The sequence below is a fragment of the Vespa crabro genome, chromosome 11 (genome assembly GCF_910589235.1).
Source record: "Vespa crabro chromosome 11, iyVesCrab1.2, whole genome shotgun sequence".
Classification (NCBI taxonomy): domain Eukaryota; kingdom Metazoa; phylum Arthropoda; class Insecta; order Hymenoptera; family Vespidae; genus Vespa; species Vespa crabro.
The window spans coordinates 6,138,897-6,159,071 of NC_060965.1; the positions used below are offsets into that span (position 1 = coordinate 6,138,897).

General features: G+C 26.8%; 2 protein-coding genes and 1 long non-coding RNA gene across 9 annotated transcripts; 1 reads left to right on the forward strand and 2 right to left on the reverse strand.

The window, feature by feature from the left end:
- Window positions 1–1,656: 1,656 nt before the first annotated feature.
- On the forward strand, window positions 1,657–8,579 carry LOC124428199 (cytochrome P450 4C1-like). Of its 6 annotated transcripts, none has more exons than XM_046972017.1 (15): window positions 1,657–1,847; window positions 2,170–4,367; window positions 5,294–5,363; window positions 6,079–6,237; window positions 6,346–6,455; window positions 6,604–6,694; window positions 6,768–6,959; window positions 7,031–7,124; window positions 7,208–7,310; window positions 7,386–7,500; window positions 7,576–7,691; window positions 7,755–7,823; window positions 7,918–8,083; window positions 8,161–8,340; window positions 8,406–8,579. In XM_046972017.1, the coding sequence occupies exons 3-15, from the start codon at window positions 5,339–5,341 to the stop codon at window positions 8,564–8,566; spliced, it is 1,581 nt and encodes a 526-aa protein (XP_046827973.1). In that variant the 5' UTR covers window positions 1,657–1,847; window positions 2,170–4,367; window positions 5,294–5,338; the 3' UTR covers window positions 8,567–8,579. The 6 variants fall into 6 exon arrangements, with proteins under 6 accessions (XP_046827973.1, XP_046827976.1, XP_046827977.1 ...); XM_046972020.1 differs by having other exon boundaries at window positions 7,274–7,310; XM_046972021.1 differs by having other exon boundaries at window positions 6,146–6,237.
- Window positions 6,409–7,142, reverse strand: LOC124428203. The gene is made up of 3 exons (XR_006943106.1): window positions 7,025–7,142; window positions 6,649–6,875; window positions 6,409–6,551 (listed from the first exon to the last, which is right to left on the reverse strand). It is a non-coding gene; the product is annotated as an uncharacterized LOC124428203 (long non-coding RNA).
- Window positions 8,580–8,917: 338 nt separating the features above from the next.
- On the reverse strand, window positions 8,918–19,860 carry LOC124428202 (facilitated trehalose transporter Tret1-like). Of its 2 annotated transcripts, none has more exons than XM_046972028.1 (2): window positions 19,567–19,860; window positions 8,918–11,355 (listed from the first exon to the last, which is right to left on the reverse strand). In XM_046972028.1, exon 2 carries the CDS (start codon window positions 11,311–11,313, stop codon window positions 9,901–9,903), a length of 1,413 nt encoding a protein of 470 aa, XP_046827984.1. In that variant the 5' UTR covers window positions 11,314–11,355; window positions 19,567–19,860; the 3' UTR covers window positions 8,918–9,900. The 2 variants fall into 2 exon arrangements, with proteins under 2 accessions (XP_046827984.1, XP_046827983.1); XM_046972027.1 differs by lacking the exon at window positions 19,567–19,860 and adding an exon at window positions 11,555–11,923.
- Between the last annotated feature and the right edge of the window lie 315 nt (window positions 19,861–20,175).

Below are 20,175 nucleotides of genomic sequence, written 5' to 3' on the forward strand. Positions count from 1 at the left end.
GTTGTTATTCTCGTTCTAAAAGAATTAAACAATCGATCGGACCAGTTTTAATGATAGATATGAATTAAAAAAATAGATGAAATAGAAAAGTAATCTTCACATTAAATAGTTAAGAGATTGTTCTTGAAGTGTGAAATAAATTTAGCGACGTAAAATGAAAAATCAAATTAAGTTAACATTAATAGAATTGAATGATAACGATTCGAAAATATTTACCTATATGGTCTATATATGAGTCCTAAAAAATTACAGTTATGTAAATTACTGTTATGCGAATAAATATTAATGGAAGAAGAGTAGAAAAAAGAAACTGGGTGGCGGAAACTATAATTTCATCACTGGGAATGTTTCTATCAAAGATGTCTTTAACTTCGCGTGTAGATGTAACTGTCATTTTTTTTACGAGGATATCATATATGTATAAGTCACTCTAGTTATCATACTAGCCATTAATTCACGATTCAAAAATGTCCTTTCTCTCATTCTTTCTATCATTCTTTCCCCCACTTTATCTCTCTCTCTCTCACTCTCTTTCTCTCTTTCTCTCTCTTTCACTCACTCACTCTATCTTTCTATCTTTCACCGTTTCATTGAATTAAAAAGAATTGAATTTTTAATTAATAACATTTTATACATACCTACTTGTTATTTTTATATATTCTTTATAAATAAAATCATCGATATATTTGATTTTAACATGGATTTTAATTACTATCTCCAATTCTGATCGATGTCTGGTTACGTCTTAAAGACCATTGATATCTGCATGTTAAGTGTTGATTTATAAAAATACATTACCGTTATCCGTCAAGCATATTTATCGTGTATCTTACCAGATAAGTGTATTTAAAAAAGAAAAGTTCATGGAATATAAACATAGATATAAGAATATCAAGAGCCAAAATTTTCACGATTTAACACTATAAATCCAGTGTTATTTAAATCTAGAATCAATTATAATTTTTAACATGCATTTGTGCACGAATATATCAATATACAAGGCTAACATTCTTTTAATATTATCTATTATTCCTGGAGAATTATTCATTTCATGTTACAACGAATCAATGATCGAACGTGTTTTGTCTTAAGCAGTTATATTTCTGAGAATAAGTGCGAATTCTGTAAATGTAGTATAATAATCTTTTTGTTTCATTGTTATATATTATTGCAAGTTTTCTTTAATATTGTTTACGTGTGAAGGTGTGTATTTTCTAATAAATCAAACTAATAAATGAAAGTGATTTAATTCTTATATTTTGGATTAAAGATAATGGTTGGATTGTTTTCAAATGATGTCGTCTTTGATGAACAATTAACTATTTCGACTTTGCGGGGACAACAGTTGTCGAATGTATAGTATATTTAGATATAAATAATGCCCAATATATGTGTATACATATTGTAAAATGCATAAGAATTCGTCTTGTTTTGGTACAGAGAGAGAAGAAGATTTTCAGACCCACCTTTTATTCAAGTTTTAAACGCACTCTAGGTTTACATAGTAGAATTTGCGATGGATGAAATTGTATTCCGCACCTCTTCGTCCGATCATTAGGTTGTACCCTTACTAAGTACAAATCTCATCACATTTTTAAAGATAAACTTCTTTCCCGCCACGCCACCATTCCTTGTTGTATGGCGCTCGGTCGATAACATCATTTCTTTAATTGTGCACGAAAAACCATATTAGAATAATTTTCAGAGACATAAGAATTGATATAAAAATGGGACACAAAAAGAAAAAGTATCATAAAAACGATGATAATAATCTAATAAGATCATTGAAATGTATCAAAAAAAATCTGAGTGATCAAGAAGAACAAATTAACGTCTTAAAGCAAAAAGTATGTATAACCTATAACTGTGATGTTTTTCAGTTTACACTTTGCAGTAATTAGATCAAGTACCTATATTTAAGAGTGAACAAGTTTTCTCTCATAAATAATTGTCAGTTACATAATTTATTGATATAAAATAATTTATTTGATCGAGAACCAAAAGAACTGACAAGTTAAATAATAATCTATAAAAATAATACTGACAGATGAACAGATTTCATAATAATATTATTATTATTTTTCTAAAAAAAAAAAAAAAACAAAAAAAAAGGACAATTAGATATTATCAGAACCTTGATACATTATTAAAATTTTCTATCAATGGTAGGTAGAAAGTACTCGTCAACGGAGTCATCAGATAGTGACAAGTCGTTAGATGAAAAATTGCACATAAAAGGATACTTTAATTTTATTCTGAGCAAATGTTAAAAAATTTACCCAATCCCAGTCAAAAAATAGCTAAAAAGACAGTGGGAAAGTCAGCTGGCTTACAATGGTCAACGAACGATTAAACACCAGCAGTAACTGCAGACTCTCAAATTAAAGATTAGCAGGTAACTGCAAATGGAGCTGAAAATTCAAGTGACAAAAAACTTCGGAGAAAACAGATCAAGGAACGGTGCCAAATAAATCAGAAGCATTTGGAAAACATTTGGATGGTGACAAGGAAAGAACATTAGCATTTCAAAGTGATTTATGCTTACGTTGGAAAGACGTTCTTAAAGAAGTACTTCGAATAGAGGAACGCGAATGATTTTTTAGAAAGTATCCAACTTTCGAAAATTGTTTAACGTTAGAACTTCAAAAAATGAATGCTTAAATAAAAGCGTCACTTTTAGAGCTAATCATAAATAAAGATAAAAGACTTGTAAAAAAACAGCAAAAGGTCTGCGCTTGCTTATCTGCCTTGGGATTATCGCAGATTTTTAACTTAATCGCAGATTTTTTCTAAAAGGAAATATTTCCGAGTTTTTTTCTGGAAATATTTACAGATGCGTCGCTAATGAGATGGGCAGCCCATTGTGATGGACAAAGCACAAATGGTTTTTGGAATAAAGTCGATAAGGAGTCTCCAATTGATCATCTTGAATTATTTGGATCTTTCTTCAATTTAAAATGTTTTGCAAATAATAGACGAAACTGAGATATTCTCTTACGGATTGATAATACAACACCGATTGGCTGTATTAATCCTATGGGAGGTAATCAATTTAAAAGACTAAGCAATAGACCAAAGTAATCTGGAAATAATGTGGGGCAAGAAATATCTGGATATTATACTCGTATGTTCAATTTAAAGAAAATAAGATTGCAGATCTTGTATCTAAGAGACTAAAGCCAGAGACCAAATACGAGTTAAGTCAGGAAGCATTTAGTAAAATATGTAGTAAATTTGCTAATCCGGAAATAGACTTGTTCGAGTAAACACATAGTGCAATAAATATATTTCGTGGAAGAAAGATCTGGATGCGATGACAGCTGTCGTATTCACTGTCAACTGGAGCTTATGGTTTTTGCTTTTTGTCCTCATCTCAAAAATCTTGAGAAAAATCTTAAGTTTGAATGATAGAGGGGCAATCTTAGTTGGCCTTTTTAAATTTGATACACTCGTTATATAAATATGTTTAAATCAGAACCAACTATCTTTAAACCTAATAAACAATTATTATACCCTTCCAACGGGGGGAACTTTTATACTCTTTGATGGACAGCTTTCTGTGATGGCAGGAATCTTATCCGACAAGCGTACAGAATAAGAGAAATGCCATCAGAGGCATTAAAAGTAGCAATTCATTGTTAAGCGAACCATCAATAGATCAGTATGAAGGAACACTCATGAGGTGGTGGAGATTTTATTGTTTAATGCAGACAGATCCATTTATAGCAGAAATTTCAAAAATACACGTTTAGTTCAATTGTGGCCCTGGTTTTGGGACCAGATATTGATTAAAATGCCACTATCAAACGATTTTGTAAAGACGCCTCCAAACTGAGGCTGGTACAACAGAAATACGACATAACGTGGGGTCCAGAAACAGTATTGAATTGTCTGAAAAAATGAGAAATTATCATTGGAAAAATTATCATTAAAGACAACCTGGCATTAACAACGGATCACAGAATTCAGGCTGTTTTCAATTGATATTAGGGATATAAACAAGCTAGAAAATCAACTGGAAATAATAATTTCAACTCGACAAAAAATGTCCAAACACAATAAAAAAACAATCGTCCTTAGTACTACCGATTTTCAAAAATCTGCTTATATGCATATTTCATGTCATAGAATAATATTTGACTTGTACAAGAGCATTAAAAGGGGAAAGAAATAAATTATTCATATCTTGGAAAAAACTGCATAAAGCAGTGATTTCTCATATGTTAAGTCGACAGATAAAATCGATGTTAAAGGGCAACAGAAGAGATATAAATATATTTATAGGTGAATACATATGTAGAAATCAATTGAAAAAAATAAGTAACAAATATGGATAACGATTTCGAAGAGCGGCTTGTCGCAAATGGGTGAGATTAGATATCTTTATTAAGAAATTTTTTCTCATGGAGTATAGGATACTTACATTGATACTTACTAATTCATGTATCATAGCTTTATGTAGTTCTAGCATGTGTACATTCTCGTAACATATTATCAATATCGTTTATTAACGATATCATTCGTACTTATTAATGTTTATGTTCTACGTTTCACGTAATATGAAAATGCAACCGAATAAAAACAAGAACGATTGGAAGAAGAGATCGAATTAACTTAATTGCTTTTGTTTTATTGAATCTAATAATAGAAAACAGAAACAGAAATTGAGATCGAGAAAAAGTTGAAAAAACTGACTGTACTAACAAAAAATGCTGATCTAAATCTTAGTCGTTTCTGTCTTTTTACATCTATATCTATGCTTTTACATTTCCTATCTACCCTTTATAATACGTTTTCGTATCATTGAATTGCTAATGAATCAAATTTTTAAAAAAGATCTCATCTTATATTTATATTATATATATTTTAAAATAGTTCTGCGACTTTGATATTATTGACAATAAATTTCTTATCTATTCGACCTTTGATTTATCACTGCATTATAATTTATAGTTGAATACTACGTTCAAAATATTCTTAATACATGATAATTACGCGAAATGTAATTTTACCATATTTATTACCACATTATATTATTTAGTTATCAATATTTATAATAATTTGCCCACCAGCGAAATTGACAAATATATTATATAAGTCATGTATTATAATGATATAAATACTTTATTTTGAACAGATTGGAAGTTTCTGTGCTTTGAGTACATGATTGAATTTAATGATAGAATTGATAAATTTTTTCTTAATTGTATTTTTCAAATTCTTGTAATTTAATGGATATTTGTTCAAGTATATAAGAGTAATATTCGATAAGAATTATTTATTCGTCTTGTAGATTTAACCGGAACAGAGAGATCTAATAAGACTTAAACGTTGCTGAATGTCCTTTTTTCCGAGAGATTACGGTAAGTGTGTTGAAACGTGTTTGTTGTTTTTAATTATTTTGTTTCATTTAATTGTTATATACTATTTCAATGAATCGTTAATATTGTTTACATGTACGAATGCGTTCGCTAATAAATCAAATGAATAAAATAAAATGATTTGATTCATACATTTTAAAACTTTTCTTTGATTGTAGTAATTATATTAATCATTAAAAAACACGTAAGATATTTTAAATAATAGTATTAAAATGTATGAATTAATTAGAAAAATTTCATTCATATCATTATACTGTCATTTTAAAATTGTAGTAACATAACTGTGTCCTATTTTTATTAATCTAGAATGTTCGTCTCTACTGTTGAAATATGATATACTTTGAATATGTTCTTCTAAGGTTCCAGTATTTTCATTTTTGTATTTGACTGTTAAATCTATTACAAATGTGAGAAAATTGATTATATTTTCATAATTTCTATTGAGAAATAAAACGAAAATATAGCATTATGGAAATATTAAAGTATTGAATTTATATCTTATATAGCCTCTTCGCATTTCATCAGTAAGATAATTATTTTCATTAACTGTTTTCTACATTTACCTATAATTAATATACATGAACAATAAATATTTTTTCAAGTTTGCATAGGATAGTAACTTCGATAGTAATCATAATAATTAATTACAATAGTCAATTCGAATGAGTTTATTTAGTTAATCTTATTTTTCCCACAGACATTATGTTCTTTATTATTTCATTGGGTTCAATTTTCATTTTATTTCTACTGCATTGCTCCATAAGATATGGAAGAATGGGAAGAATACTTAATAATATTCCAGGACCAAATGAATATCCCATAATAGGAAATATACATCATCTTCACGTTGACAATGGTAAAGTGCATTTAAATCAAACTAGGTTCGACACGAATTGTATTTTAACTTGTGATTCTTACTCCATCCAGTCCTTATTTAGCACTAAATATAATATTTGTTGTTTAGAACATCTCCTCCAAAGAATTTGGGATATGAGTGCAAAATTTTATCCAATTTTCAAAATTTGGTGCTTTTATTTTTGGGTAGTAGTTTTACTTCATCCGGATGATATTGAGGTAAATTATTATGCGACATGAGTAGAATACGTTTTTTATCTGTTTCTTCCTCTCTCCTTCTTTCTCTCTCTCTCTCTCTCTTATTTCGAATGTTCACTATCAATATATTTTTATGGAAAAAAGTAAATATAATATAAATTGATCGTAGGTACTTATGAGAAGCACTAAAAATATTGAAAAAGGAATAGCTTACCATTTCTTGAGACCTTGGCTGTCTACCGGATTGCTAACCAGTGGAGGTAATAGTTTGGACAAATAGAAATTCAGTAAACGTGCTTAATATTATTTAACGTTTTATGTTTCATTTGATAGGTGAGAAATGGCAAACACGTCGAAAGATATTGACACCAGCCTTTCACTTTAATATCCTGAAACACTTCGTTGTCACTTTAAACAATGAAGCACGGTATCTTATAACATCTTTAAAAGAGGAAGAAAAAGGAGGTTCTGTAGTTAAAGATTTACAAGAATTTATCAGTCAACATACACTTAACATAATATGTGGTTTGTGATGTATTTTTTATTAATCATTGGTATTTAACAAAGAAAAATTATTTTCAAATGCTTACTTATAGAAGCAGCTCTTGGTACTTCTTTGAAGCAGAGGGGCGACTTAGAGTCTAATTATCGTGATGCGGTTCACAGTTTCGGCGATATCATGGCTTCTAGGTGACTATTAATTCTTTTAATAGGAATAAATTCGATTGCCTGTTAGAAGAAAATATATCTAAAAAAGAATTATCATTTATTAGATTTGTAAGACCTTGGGTCTATCTCGATATTATATTTGAATTTTCTTCATCTGGTCGATTACAAAGGAAACTATTGAAAACGTTACACAGTTTTTCGAAAAAAGTATGTTACATAAATCATTTTATTATTAGTTAAACTAAACCATTCAGATCTTTGAAATTGTCATTTTTGTGTTAGATAATTTCCGAAAGGATACAATTTCACGAAGAAACTAATGGAAAATATTTGCATAATTATGAAGAAATGGATGAGAATGAAATCTCTTGTGAAGAACGCGTGGAAAATAATAAAAGTATTTTCTCCACATTCTTTACTAATAAAAAATTATAATCACGATAAAATTATAATTCGAATTTTCCCGACACAGATCCGATGTTCAAAAAGAAACTTGCTCTGCTTGATCTGCTTATAGCCGCTTGTGTGAAAGGAAATATGATCGATGTGGAAGGCATCCAAGAAGAAGTCGACACTTTCATGTTTGAGGTAAGTGCCAGTATATTAATATATTTAGACTAATTAGTGAAACTGAGGAAATAATCTTCGTAGGGTCACGATACTACTGCAGTGGCGTTGTGCTTTGCATTGAGTCTGTTTGCAAAACACAAAGATGTCCAGGTAATGTTTTCATCGCTAAAGAATTATTCAACATTTATCGATGAATATTCATTTGATATTTACCTTGAATAATTAATCATTTGTTCATGAATAGAAACGTATAAGAGACGAGGTTAACACGGTTATGCAAGAAAACTATAATTTGACGATTCCAATGCTTCAAGAATTTTCGTATTTAGAGAGATGTTTGAAAGAGTCACTTCGTTTATATCCAAGCGTTCATCTTATACTTCGTTATTTGACGGAGGATATGCAACTAAGTATATAATATATTTATATATTAGATTCATCTTCGTTTGATCATTCAAATCAAGCAACTAAAAATATTAATTTTCAGAAAATTATTTAATCCCGGCTGGCACGATGTGTCACTTAAACATCTATAGCATCCACAGAAATCCAGAATATTGGCCAAATCCCGAAGTTTTTGATCCCGATAGATTCTTGCCAGAAAATTTAAAAAACCGTCATCCTTATTCCTATATCCCATTTAGTGCTGGACCAAGAAACTGTATCGGTAAGTAATGCAAAAAGATAAAAAAAAATAGAATATAAATAATTGAGTTATCTTTACTTTTGCAGGTCAAAGATTTGCAATGCTCGAGCTAAAAGTAATAGTAGCTTATATATTGCATAACTTTCATTTGGAACCGGTGGGTGATCTTGATGATGTAAAATTGATGGCAAATATTACGCTGCATTCGTCTAAGCCACTTCATATTAAATTTATCCCAATAAAATAGTCTTATCTTTTCACATTTCTATTTTCTTCAAAATGAAATAATTCGGAATTGTAACTGTTAGTGATTTATTTATAACTAGTGGTGTTCGATGTGAATATAAAATTTTATATTTATCTGGTAAATGTATTTAAATATTAAAATAAATAAGACACTTGAAATATACAAGTAAATCTATTTTCTAAGCTTGTTTGTTTGAAGATAAATTATGGAAATTTTAAAATTTACATTTGTCAACATTCAAATTGCGTTTTGTAACATTAAGTTACTCGGTCGATATTCGATTTATTTTATCAATGTTATTACAATGAATTTAAACGAATTAATTATAACAGAAAATATTTATAACAGAAATTCTTGTGAGACACATTTATTTTTGTCTTATTTTCGTTGATTCGTTTCGTCAACTACACTTCATCATTCCGATCATCTGTTTCTCTCTCTTTTTTTTTTAGTCTATCTCACTTATACTGATATTATCAGATATCATTATACAGATATTTTTTTAGTATATCTCACTTATACACGATATGAAGAAATGCAAATAGAATTGTGAATGAAAATTTTTTTCTTTTTATTTTTTTTTGCTGTTCACAATAACTTTTCATAAAAATAAAATTGTTTGAATGATTCATTGATCATTATAATTCGTGCTCTATAGATATTTTTATTATCAAACGAACAAGAATTATGAGAAATGTGATTTGTTATATATTAGAACGTGTTACTAAATATTTCTAAAATTGACTTATTCAATTTATTTATTTATTGTAATTTATCTCATATCATAATGTACAAATAAAAACAGAAAAATGTTATTCGTATGAATATTTATATAGATTTATACGAAAGTGGTGCTCTCTATATAATCTTAAAAATACGCTTTTGAATCTTCGACAGATTTACTATGTTCCAAAATAAAAATAGAATTAATTTGTATTTTTACAAATATGAACACTATTTTCAATGGATACATAAGTATTAGTATCAAAGATTTTCCGCTAGGTAACACATCGATTGAATACGATCATTTAACAGCAGGAATTTTAAAAAACATTTTGGAAATTAATTTCGTTTAAATTCTAATTATAATTATAATAATAGCAATATACGTTTATTTAAACGATTATAAATGGTACAGAATATATCTCTTTTATTATAAATTATATATATATATATATATATATATATATATATATATATATATATATATATTCGTCTAAAACATATTACAGACTTTCAAAATTTACAAAAGAATCAGTCTTGCAATATGAAAATGTTTAATCTCTTATATAAAAATGTATTTTACATATTAGAGATTTCTTCTAAATACTTAACTATGCGTTTAATTCGCGTTGAATTTGTTCTAATGTTTTTCCTTTCGTTTCTGGGACCAACAATAGGACAAAAGCGATACCTATAGCAGAAATGAGTGAGAATAACCAAAATGTACCATAAGAATGTAAAGCAATGACTAAATTAGAATAAACTTTGGTGACTATAAATGCCATTAACCAATTCAATAAGCAAGCACTACTGCCAGCAACACCTTTGATTTCTGGAGCAAAAAGTTCTCCGATCATCATCCATGGAAGAGGACCAAACCCAAGTGAAAATAAAATTATAAAAACGCAAATAGATAAAAGAGGTAACCAGCTTATATTACTTGCATCTCCTTCTTCCTGAATATAATAGTAAACACCAAGTATGAGTGTACATAGAAACATAGCAATAATAGATATTGAAAGCAATAATCTTCTACCTAAACGATCAACTATCAATGTACTAACAAATACTGCAATTACTTGCATTACACCTACTATGATACTAGCTGTATCAGATTGAAGAGAATTATTTCCTGAAGAAAATATAGAACCAGCATAAAATATAATAGCATTTACTCCACTCAATTGTTGAAATAACATAAGACCATACGATATTATTATGGCTTTCTTACAAGCTTTTGATTTCAATGATGTTAGAAATGATACCTTGTTTTTCTTAGACTCTTCTAATGCTTCTTTCTGTGCAATTAATTCTGGCTCAAAATTATATTGATTTCCGCGAAGTCGAATATAACTTGCTCTAGCAGCATTTTCATTTCCCTTCATTAAATAAAATGTAGGAGTTTCAGGCATGAAGAAGAATATTATACAAAAGATTATTGGTACAGCCGCACATATAATAGATAAGTACAACATATTTACGCAGGTACCTAAAAGGTACGTAAGTAAAATACCTACAGAGAGGAGTAATTGAAAATATGAACCCACACTTCCACGAATTTCACTTTCACTTATTTCTGCGGTGTACATGGGAGCTGTCACGCAAAAAGCTCCACCGCTAACACCTGTAATGAACCTTCCAATATAAAATAAAGTTACAGAGTTGGCAAAAATAATACATAGCCAGCCAATTGTAAAAGGAATCGTGAGTATTAACATAGAAAGCCTCCTGCCTATTATATCTGTAAGAATACCAATTGGCATGCATACTACTGCAGCACCAAGTGGTGTGAGTGCTCCAATCCATGAGAATTCCTCTAAACTAATAGGAACATCAGATATAGCTTTTAAATTGACACCATTTAATCCAGCTGGTGAGGTCCATCCTAATGTCATTCCTGCTGCCACAGCTCCTAATGTAGCTGCTAAACTTGCAATATATTGAGGAAGCCTCTTTGCTTTGATTGTTTGCCCACCTTGGGAAACAAGGGTTTCTTTAGAAATTCCAGCTGTTTTTTCTGCCATATTGCCTTGAGTATTTGGTAGTAATGGTGTTCTGTCGTCCGCCTAAAAAATAAAGAAAATATTTTATTAGATACTTATTAAATAACAGTGTATATTAATAAACTTTGATCATAAATTAAAACAATATAAATATACAGCAGAAATCAGACTAAGCAATATAGCCATTAGCAGATTCTGCTCAATAACAATATTATAGTATAATACATAATAAAAATGATTATTCTATTTAAAAAATACAAACCTCAGTGTAATTAAATACACTTGGCCTTGATTCGTAAACATTTTCCTCTATCATTTTGATTGTATTATTTTAAGAGATTATTATTGAAAAACAATGAAAATTTTAAGCTCCTCCTAATACCACTAAACTTCGAATATGGTTAAACGTAGCAATATTTTTTGTATTATTATTATTATTACTATTGTTATTATTTTATAGAATAAAAAGAAAGATTATTTTCAATAATGTAATTTCGTATGTTGTATAACATTAATTAAAAATTTTATACTATTTTTGAGTAGCAATAATCTAATTTACGTAGACTACAACAATCCATAAGTCGACGTAGCATACTGCAATTTTTACTTAATAACAATATCGTTCACGAGAAAAATTGCATTTCGAAACAAGTTGTCACTTATGCTCGATTGAGAAATGGTCTCTAATATCATTGGTCGGTAAGGTAGTGCAATTATAATATTCAATGAAAACATGACTGTCTTCGAAAAGAGCTCCTTTTTTTCTTCTAATGATTAAATAACAAGTTAGAGTTATTATACGATAATAGTGTGCTTTTCTAAATACATATTCGAATATTAATTTTTGTCGATGTTAAAATAAAATAAGAAAATTAAAAATATTCTGTCTATCGCACTGTAACGTAAAATATCCACTGATCCTCGATAATAAAGCGATCTTTATTTTCAATGGTAGATGGCGCTGTTATTAATTGCGAGCGAATTTCAATCAACAACTTAGTGTGATTTCATTTTTTATCATCTTCATCTAATTAAATGCCTTATTCTTTTGTAACTTCTTATTTCCGAGGATCGCATACGAAGACAAATAATATTTATATGTTTATTTATCTTTCTAATGCATTCTACTAAGAAAAGGAAATTGTTGTAAGGTTATAAATGAATGTTCAAAAAAAGAAAAAGAAGAAAAGAAAAAGAAGAAAAGAAAAAGAAGAAAAGAAAAAGAAAAGAAAAAAAGAAAAAGAAAAGAAAAAAAGAAAAGAAGAAAACAATGCAACATTAAATGTTTTATCTAATATTTTTTCTCTCCCTTTTTTATTCCTAATTGAACTTGACAAATTAGAAAAGATTACGTCACAACATTATATATCATTATCAAACTTATCTCGTTTTTCGACTTTTTATTCTTTTAATGTTTCGAACTTGTTAAAAAAAAAAAAAGGAAATTTCAAATCCGTTTTCCGTTTTTCATTGAATCAATCTAACTTTTATTTTCCAAAAGTCGATATCCTTCCATCACTCTTCTTTGAAGATAGGATGCACTTGGTATAAGGCTAAGTGGTATCTCGAGAAAGCGAAAGAGAGAAAGAGAAAGAGAAAGAGAGAGAGAGAGAAAGAGAGTCGATTGTCCCAATTCCTGGCGGAAATCGATAGCTATGGCGTAAAATTTATTTGCAAATGCGGGCGAACTGAAATTCACGGAAATTCTCTCTTTCTCTCTCTCTCTCTCTCTCTCTCTCTTTCTCTTTCTCTCTCTTTCTCTTGGCTGGGGCCAAAGAAGCTTCGAAGGATCACTGAACCGTGGCGCTAAAGTTCCTTGCAAATTTCCACTGTATTTTGTCTTGGATCAACTTCAAATATTTATTATAATTTAAGTCTCATTATATTTTAAGTATTTTTTTTTATTGTTTTTTATATTTGTTGTTCTGTACATTAAAAAAAATAAAAAGGAATGAAGATTTATTTAATCATTTTATTTTATTCAAAATCCATTCAAGTTCTTTGAAGAATTGCAACTATCATATTGTGATCCTAATAATCGCACAAAATCTTGAGAAACTCATTTGATAACAGTAACAAGTATTATCGATTTGTTTGATTGTTACTTTGTTTGTATGAATTTGTTTTTTATCTCTGATGATAAATTTGTCTGAAAGAAAAAAAGAACATTTTTTCTCGATAAAGTATACAAATTAAGATATAATCACTTGGAGCGTTTAAAAAATGACGAGGACTTTAAAAAAAATTTCGATAACTTTACGAAATTTTTGTGATACTTTTAAAAATAAAAATAAGATGGAAGTTAATATATTTAAAAATCAAAGATTGATCATTATTCCAAGAATATATGTCATTGGGTCTAGACCTTGAATGCAAAATCTTTGACATTATCACGAAGATTAAGATTGGAAGATAAAGAAGCTAAGTTTCTTACAACGCAATTCATCATTGCGTAAAAAATATAAATGTATATATATATATATATATATATATATATATATATATATATATATGCATTATTATGCATATATATATGTATCTGTATAATCTATTTACATGCGTGTGCATATGCCTGTTGTATATATAACCTAACTCATATAGTATTTATTAGAATCTTGATGATCCTACTTACTTCATATCTAAATGATAATACATTTTTATTCATTCATAGATAACAATAGAATTAAGCAATGAAAATAACGAGAAAGAGAGAGAGAAAGAGAGAGAGAGAGAGAGAGAGAAAATATTTGAATTCCTTGCGTGTTTATTATTATTATTATCTTTTTTCTGTACATATCTAAATTGTAATAAAAAAAATAAAAACCTGATATAAAACACGTGATAAATTATTAGAAATTATTTTGTTTAGACTTTATTATATAATTTCTGTTAGATAATCTCAATAGGAAATAAAAGTATTTTATTTATGCTATAGAAACCAAAAACGAAGTTCATCCATATTTTCAGTAAAAATTATCTTCGATTCAAAATGTTCCATCAAATTTCATGAAAATAATAAGAAAACTAAATTATTATTTATACAATGAATAATTTATCCATTGTCCATTATTCTCCGGACAAAAATTAATAATAATAATAATAATAATAATAATAATAATAATAATAATAATAATAATAATAATAATAGTGGTAGTAGTAGGAAAAATAATAATAATAATAATAATAATAATAATAATAATAATAATAGTAATAATAGTAATAGTAATAATAGTAATAATAGTAATAATAGTAATAATAGTGTTATAAAAAAAGAAAAAAGGAAAACAATGAAGTTTTGAAATGAAACATAATGAAGCTTTAAATCATATATATGTACATATATATACATATATATACACATATATATACATCATATATATGTACACATATATGTGTACATACATTTATACACTGTTATATATATATATATATATATATATATATATAAGTAATTTCGCTCCATTTCTATCTCTTTTATTTGTTTGATCATTTCTTCTCTAGATAGAAGAAAACTATTTATTTTCAGGAATCAACGTACATTCTTTTTCAAGTTTTTCTTACAAAGTATTGCATCATTCATTTTTCAAACATGAAACGATCATCTTTCATGTTACTCTTTCTCTTTCTCTTTTTCTCTCTCTCTTTCTCTCTCTTCTCTTCTCTTTTCTTTCTTTCTCTTTCGTAGTTTTGAAGCATCTGTCAAGACAATCCCTGATTTTCTACCGCGCTTGTAAAAACAATGTTTTCCTTAGAATATTCTTTTCTTCTATTTCTTTTCTTTTTACTAGCATATCGTTTTTCTCTCTCTCTCTCTCTCTCTTTCCCCATCTACTTTCTCTTTCATTTTACGAATCCCGCTGCAGCTGTTGTTGAACTTTCTTATGTAAAACTATTTTACTGATCGTGATAGAAAAAAAAAGAAAAAGAGAAAAGAAAATAAATATTGAATGCAAAAGAAAAAGTATAAACCAGTGTCAAAGTTAATAATAATTTAATACAAAAAGAAAGAAATTGTAACGATTAATTAATATCCGTATAAATGGTGGTGTTAATCTTTTATAATGCCATGTAATTTCAATGTCATATTTTTATTTGTTTATATTATATCGTATTTTGAAATTAAAATTATTTTTTAGTTCATATAGTATAAATTATACTTTATACTGTATACTTTATATACATATATATATATATATATATATATAAATGTTTTAAATGATATAATTATTTTGTTTAAATACGAAGAAATCGGATTGTTAAGAATCTGAAGAAAATTTTTTTAGGATATTAAAAATCATAATATAACTGTTATAGTGATATAATGAATTATGACAATATAGTTATATCGATATAATTTATGTTAATTAAGTAGATATAATATAGTTATACTAGTACAGGAGTTATACACTATTATGCAATTATAAAATTATTTTTTTAATAACATAATCATTAATTTATATAATTTCTTTTTTATATGTCATTGATAAAAATTTGATTATAGCAGCCTTAAACAAAATTCTTTATAGACATTAAAGATGAAAATATTATGAATTATTATTATACAATTAAATTGTCATAAATTATATTACATGTGATTATGAAATTATTTATTCAATAGATTTCTTTCGTTAAACTCAAACAATAAAAAAGAAAGAAAAAATGGAATTGGAAAATAAAGAATTGGAACAAAATTTTATTTAGACATTTTAAATTAAACACTCTTATGAATTATTTTAACTAATAGAATTTATACTAATATAAATAATAGTATAAATATAATAGATCTTCTTTCTTTAGGCATTAAAAAATAATAGTATTATAGAGAGTATAAATTTGTGAAAAATATTATTTTTCAAATTTTATCTGAACAATAAAAAATGAAACTATCATGAATTATTATAATATAGTTATACTAGTGTAAATTTTATGTTATATATTAATCCAGTTATTTATTTGATTATGTAATTTTTTGTTTTAAAATATAAAAAAGTTGGTTAAAGAAGATTAACAAAAAAGAAAAAAGAAGATGAAAACGAAAAAAGGAATTATAAGAGACACACACACACACACATACAGAGAGAGAGAGAGAGAGAGAGAGAGAGAGAGAGAGAGAGAGAGATGGAATAAATAAAATGTATTTTCTTGCAGAGATACAAATGCGAAAGTGCAATTTTCTCACATGATTTTCACGCGAATTAGATGATTGATTCATCGATTCGATTTTCGACTCTTTTTTCTTTTTTTTTCTTTTTCTATTTCTCTCTTTTTGTAACGATCGCATAACTAAGATTTCATTTTCGTGGTAACTTTAAACGATCTTAGAATCAATTTTGTTACGAGTTTTATGTAAGACATTCATAAACGTGTCCGAGTAAACTAGTTTTTAATTGCTAAGCACGATGTAATTTCTTTCCTGGTTGTACACAGATTGTCTATCGTAATTCTATTTTATGCAATGAGATCAAAATTATATCATTTATAGATTATCTATAAAGAAAAAGAGAGAGAGAGAGAGAGAGAGAGAGAGAGAGAGAGAGAGAGAGAGAGAGAGAGAAGAACAAAGTACTTTGGAACAACGATTTCTATCTTTATCGATAACGTCAGTGAAAAAAATCCTGATTATTATACAGATAACGATTCGATTGTCGAGATAATTTTTATATATTTTTATAACTAATAGTATAATACATATGTTATATCATATAAACAATAAAAATATTTTAAATTCGTAGTATATTTATTTTGTTTTGTGTTTTTATTTATATTGTTTAATTATATAAAAATATACAGAGATATGATATAAATAATATATATATATGATGCAGATCTAAAATATCTAAATTCTATGTTCTATATATTATTTTTATATTTTATTTACATATATATATATTATTATTATTATTATTATTATTATTAAATTAGTTAAATATATATATAAATAACCTAAACGTAATATAAATAATATAAATATAATAAAAAAAGAAAAAGAATCTATGAACTTTAGACGTATTAGATTTACATGCACATTTTATAATACGTATTTATATATTATAAATACATATTACAAAATTTGATCTTGACTACATATAATGTGGATTTTAATGTAGTCGACATAAAATTTTCCTTCCTCTTCGAAGGTTTTCCTCTTGTTTTTCTCTTTTTCATTTTTTTCTTTTTGTTTTTTTTCTTTTTTTTATAAGAAGGAAAGAAGATCGAATACTAATTTTTCGTCTCGACGCGACGTCTGCAAAGATTATCGCGGTATTCCTTTTTATTGACTTTCTGTCAGACGCAACCGATGAGTAGATCTTGAAAAGCAGCCAACAGATGAGATCTCTCGTATATGGAAAAAAAAAATGAAGAAAAATAAATATAATAATGGAAACGACGAGACGTCCGCCATTTTAATTACAAGATTTTCCTATTGTCAAAGTTATTATAACTTTCTTCTTTTCTTCTTTTTTTACTTCTTTCTTTTTCTTTTTTTTTTTCATTCGTGTATACTTACTTACCAATTATGGATTTATGAATTAATTCATGACTTTTGAAGTTTTTTTTTTTTTCAAATAAAATATTCATACGTTTGATTTTTAATAATATTATTTTTAACAATTTATAAAGAGATTCTATTTTCATTAAAAAATGATTCAAATATATTTATTATTAATTTATCTAATAATAGCGTGTTATTAATGCATCTGAATTCTATGAGTCTTTTATGATATTAAATATATAATTTATATTAAATTAATTTAATTACCTAAAGAACGAGATACTCGATTAATAATCGAATTAAATAATTTCAATTAAAGCCTTTCTTTTTCTTTTTTGTTCATTTTCGTCCTGAATTGAACATAAGAATGGTTCTATTTGTTCTAATCAAAGCTTTTCATTTTTAGTTTATAATTTTAATAATTTAAATTTTTTGCTAATTATTGATAATTCACTATTAATTCAATAAAGAAAGATATATTAGTGAAGTTAAATTAATTTATTATTAATTCAAATAAGGACAATAAATATCTCTACTGTTGGTGATATTTCGTATAGTTAAAATTACTCTTCAAAAATTATTACGATCTGTTAATATTATTTTTCGACTTATTTATATTAACATGGATTACTTAAGTAATTTATATAATCCCACGCAACCGTGTATTTTAATGATGAGAAGAACTTTCAGTACGTATATATATGTTATACACAAACATAAAAATAAAATGAATAAATTTCGTTGTCTACTCGAAGAAATACTGTGAGAGGATCCATGAAAGAAGTCTCATTAAAAGGATTCGTTAAGAAAAAGAAAAAGAAATAAAAATAAAAAAAAAAGAAAAAAAAATAATAGAAAAATAGGAAAGAATTTCAATGTTCACAGTTGTTGACGACTTCTTTTCTCACATTTCATTTTTATTTCTTTAATTCTTTTTCTCTTGAACAAAAAAAAAAACAAAGAAAGAAAAAGAAAAAATAATAAAAAATAAAAAGTTTAAAACGAAAAAACACAAGGCCAAAAAAGACGCATGTACATATGTACTATATATATATATATATATATATATATATATTTATTTATTTATTTATTTATACACGTAATAGCATGCACTTAAAATTAAATGTATGTAATACTTACACAAACGAAAGTTATTAACAAAAAGTAAATGTTAGATAAAAGATGCATGAAGAAATAGAGATAAGGTTAAGACAAATTGTATGAATTTAAAAATGGCATGATCTCGAAATAATAAATAGCTATAATAATAATGAAAAAGAAAAAGAAAAGAGAGATATAATCTATTGAAAGAGAGGAGATATTTGACGAAAAAGATATAATGAGGAATGAAAGTAGAAAATAAAAATGAGATATTTATGATTTAAATAAAAAAAAGTACATATATATATATATATATATATATATATATATATATATTAAAAAAAAAGAAATGAAAACTGCAAATAATAAAAAGATATAAGTAATGAAAAGAAAAAAAGAAGAACGAATAAATAAATAAATAAATGATATTTCGAAAACGAAATATTTAAATGAAAAAAATAGAAAAAAAATAAAAGAAAAGAAAAGAAAAGGAAAGAAGGAAAGAAAAAAGAGAAAGAAGATATCAGAAAATAAAAATTAAAAGGGAAATAATAAAAGAATAGAAATGACAGTAGTAAAATAAAAAAAAAAGAAAAGGAGAAATAAATGTATAAACAGACGAAAGAAAAAGCAAAATAAATGTCAAAAAGAAAAAAAAAAAAGAAGAAGAAGATACATACACAATAATAGCCGAGAAAAAAATCGTTGTCCTTTTAAATCCTATAAAGTATGACGTTGAATGGTCCAATTTATTAATTAATTAAATTTCCTCGATATAGTCACTAAATATTCCAATGAACGATTACAAGCGTTTGATGTAATCTCTCCAAACAAGATGTTACAATTAACAAACACACGAAGCCTTTATCTTTGACTATTACTTTCGACACTTTTCAAACGTTAAATCGTATTTACTCGTTACCGATCCGTCCTTTTCTGTTTTCATCCCGTTACGAAATATGGCGTTTTAGTATATCGTGCACTGAGCTTTATTATTTTCCCTCTCTTCCACTCCCTCTATCTCTCTTTCTCTCTTTTTCTCTTTCACACACACATACTCACACTCCCTCTCTCTCTCTCTCTCTCTCTCTCTCTCTTTCACACACACACACACATGCATACACACATACATATACATACATACATACATAATACATATTATTCTCGTCAGACCGAAATCCTTATCTTTCTCCTTCCTACTGGTTCTGTCTTATCAATTTGAATCCCCACTTTTTTTATCCTACCACTTTTCCTCTATATGTAAGTTTATTTTTCCGATAATATTGCTT

What these genes read in the sequence shown, in the direction of transcription:
- LOC124428199 (XM_046972017.1), top strand. Translation starts at nt 5,339, where the DNA reads ATGTCCTTTTTTCCGAGAGATTACG. An exon ending in GGCGATATCATGGCTTCTAG is followed by an intron (nt 7,125 to 7,207) that starts GTGACTATTAAT and finishes ATCATTTATTAG; the next exon opens with ATTTGTAAGACCTTGGGTCT. An exon ending in TCGACACTTTCATGTTTGAG is followed by an intron (nt 7,692 to 7,754) that starts GTAAGTGCCAGT and finishes TAATCTTCGTAG; the next exon opens with GGTCACGATACTACTGCAGT.
- LOC124428202 (XM_046972027.1), bottom strand. Translation starts at nt 11,608, where the DNA reads ATGATAGAGGAAAATGTTTACGAATCAAGGCCAAGTGTATTTAATTAC. An exon ending in GTGTATTTAATTACACTGAG is followed by an intron (nt 11,356 to 11,554) that starts GTTTGTATTTTT and finishes TTTATTTTTTAG; the next exon opens with GCGGACGACAGAACACCATT.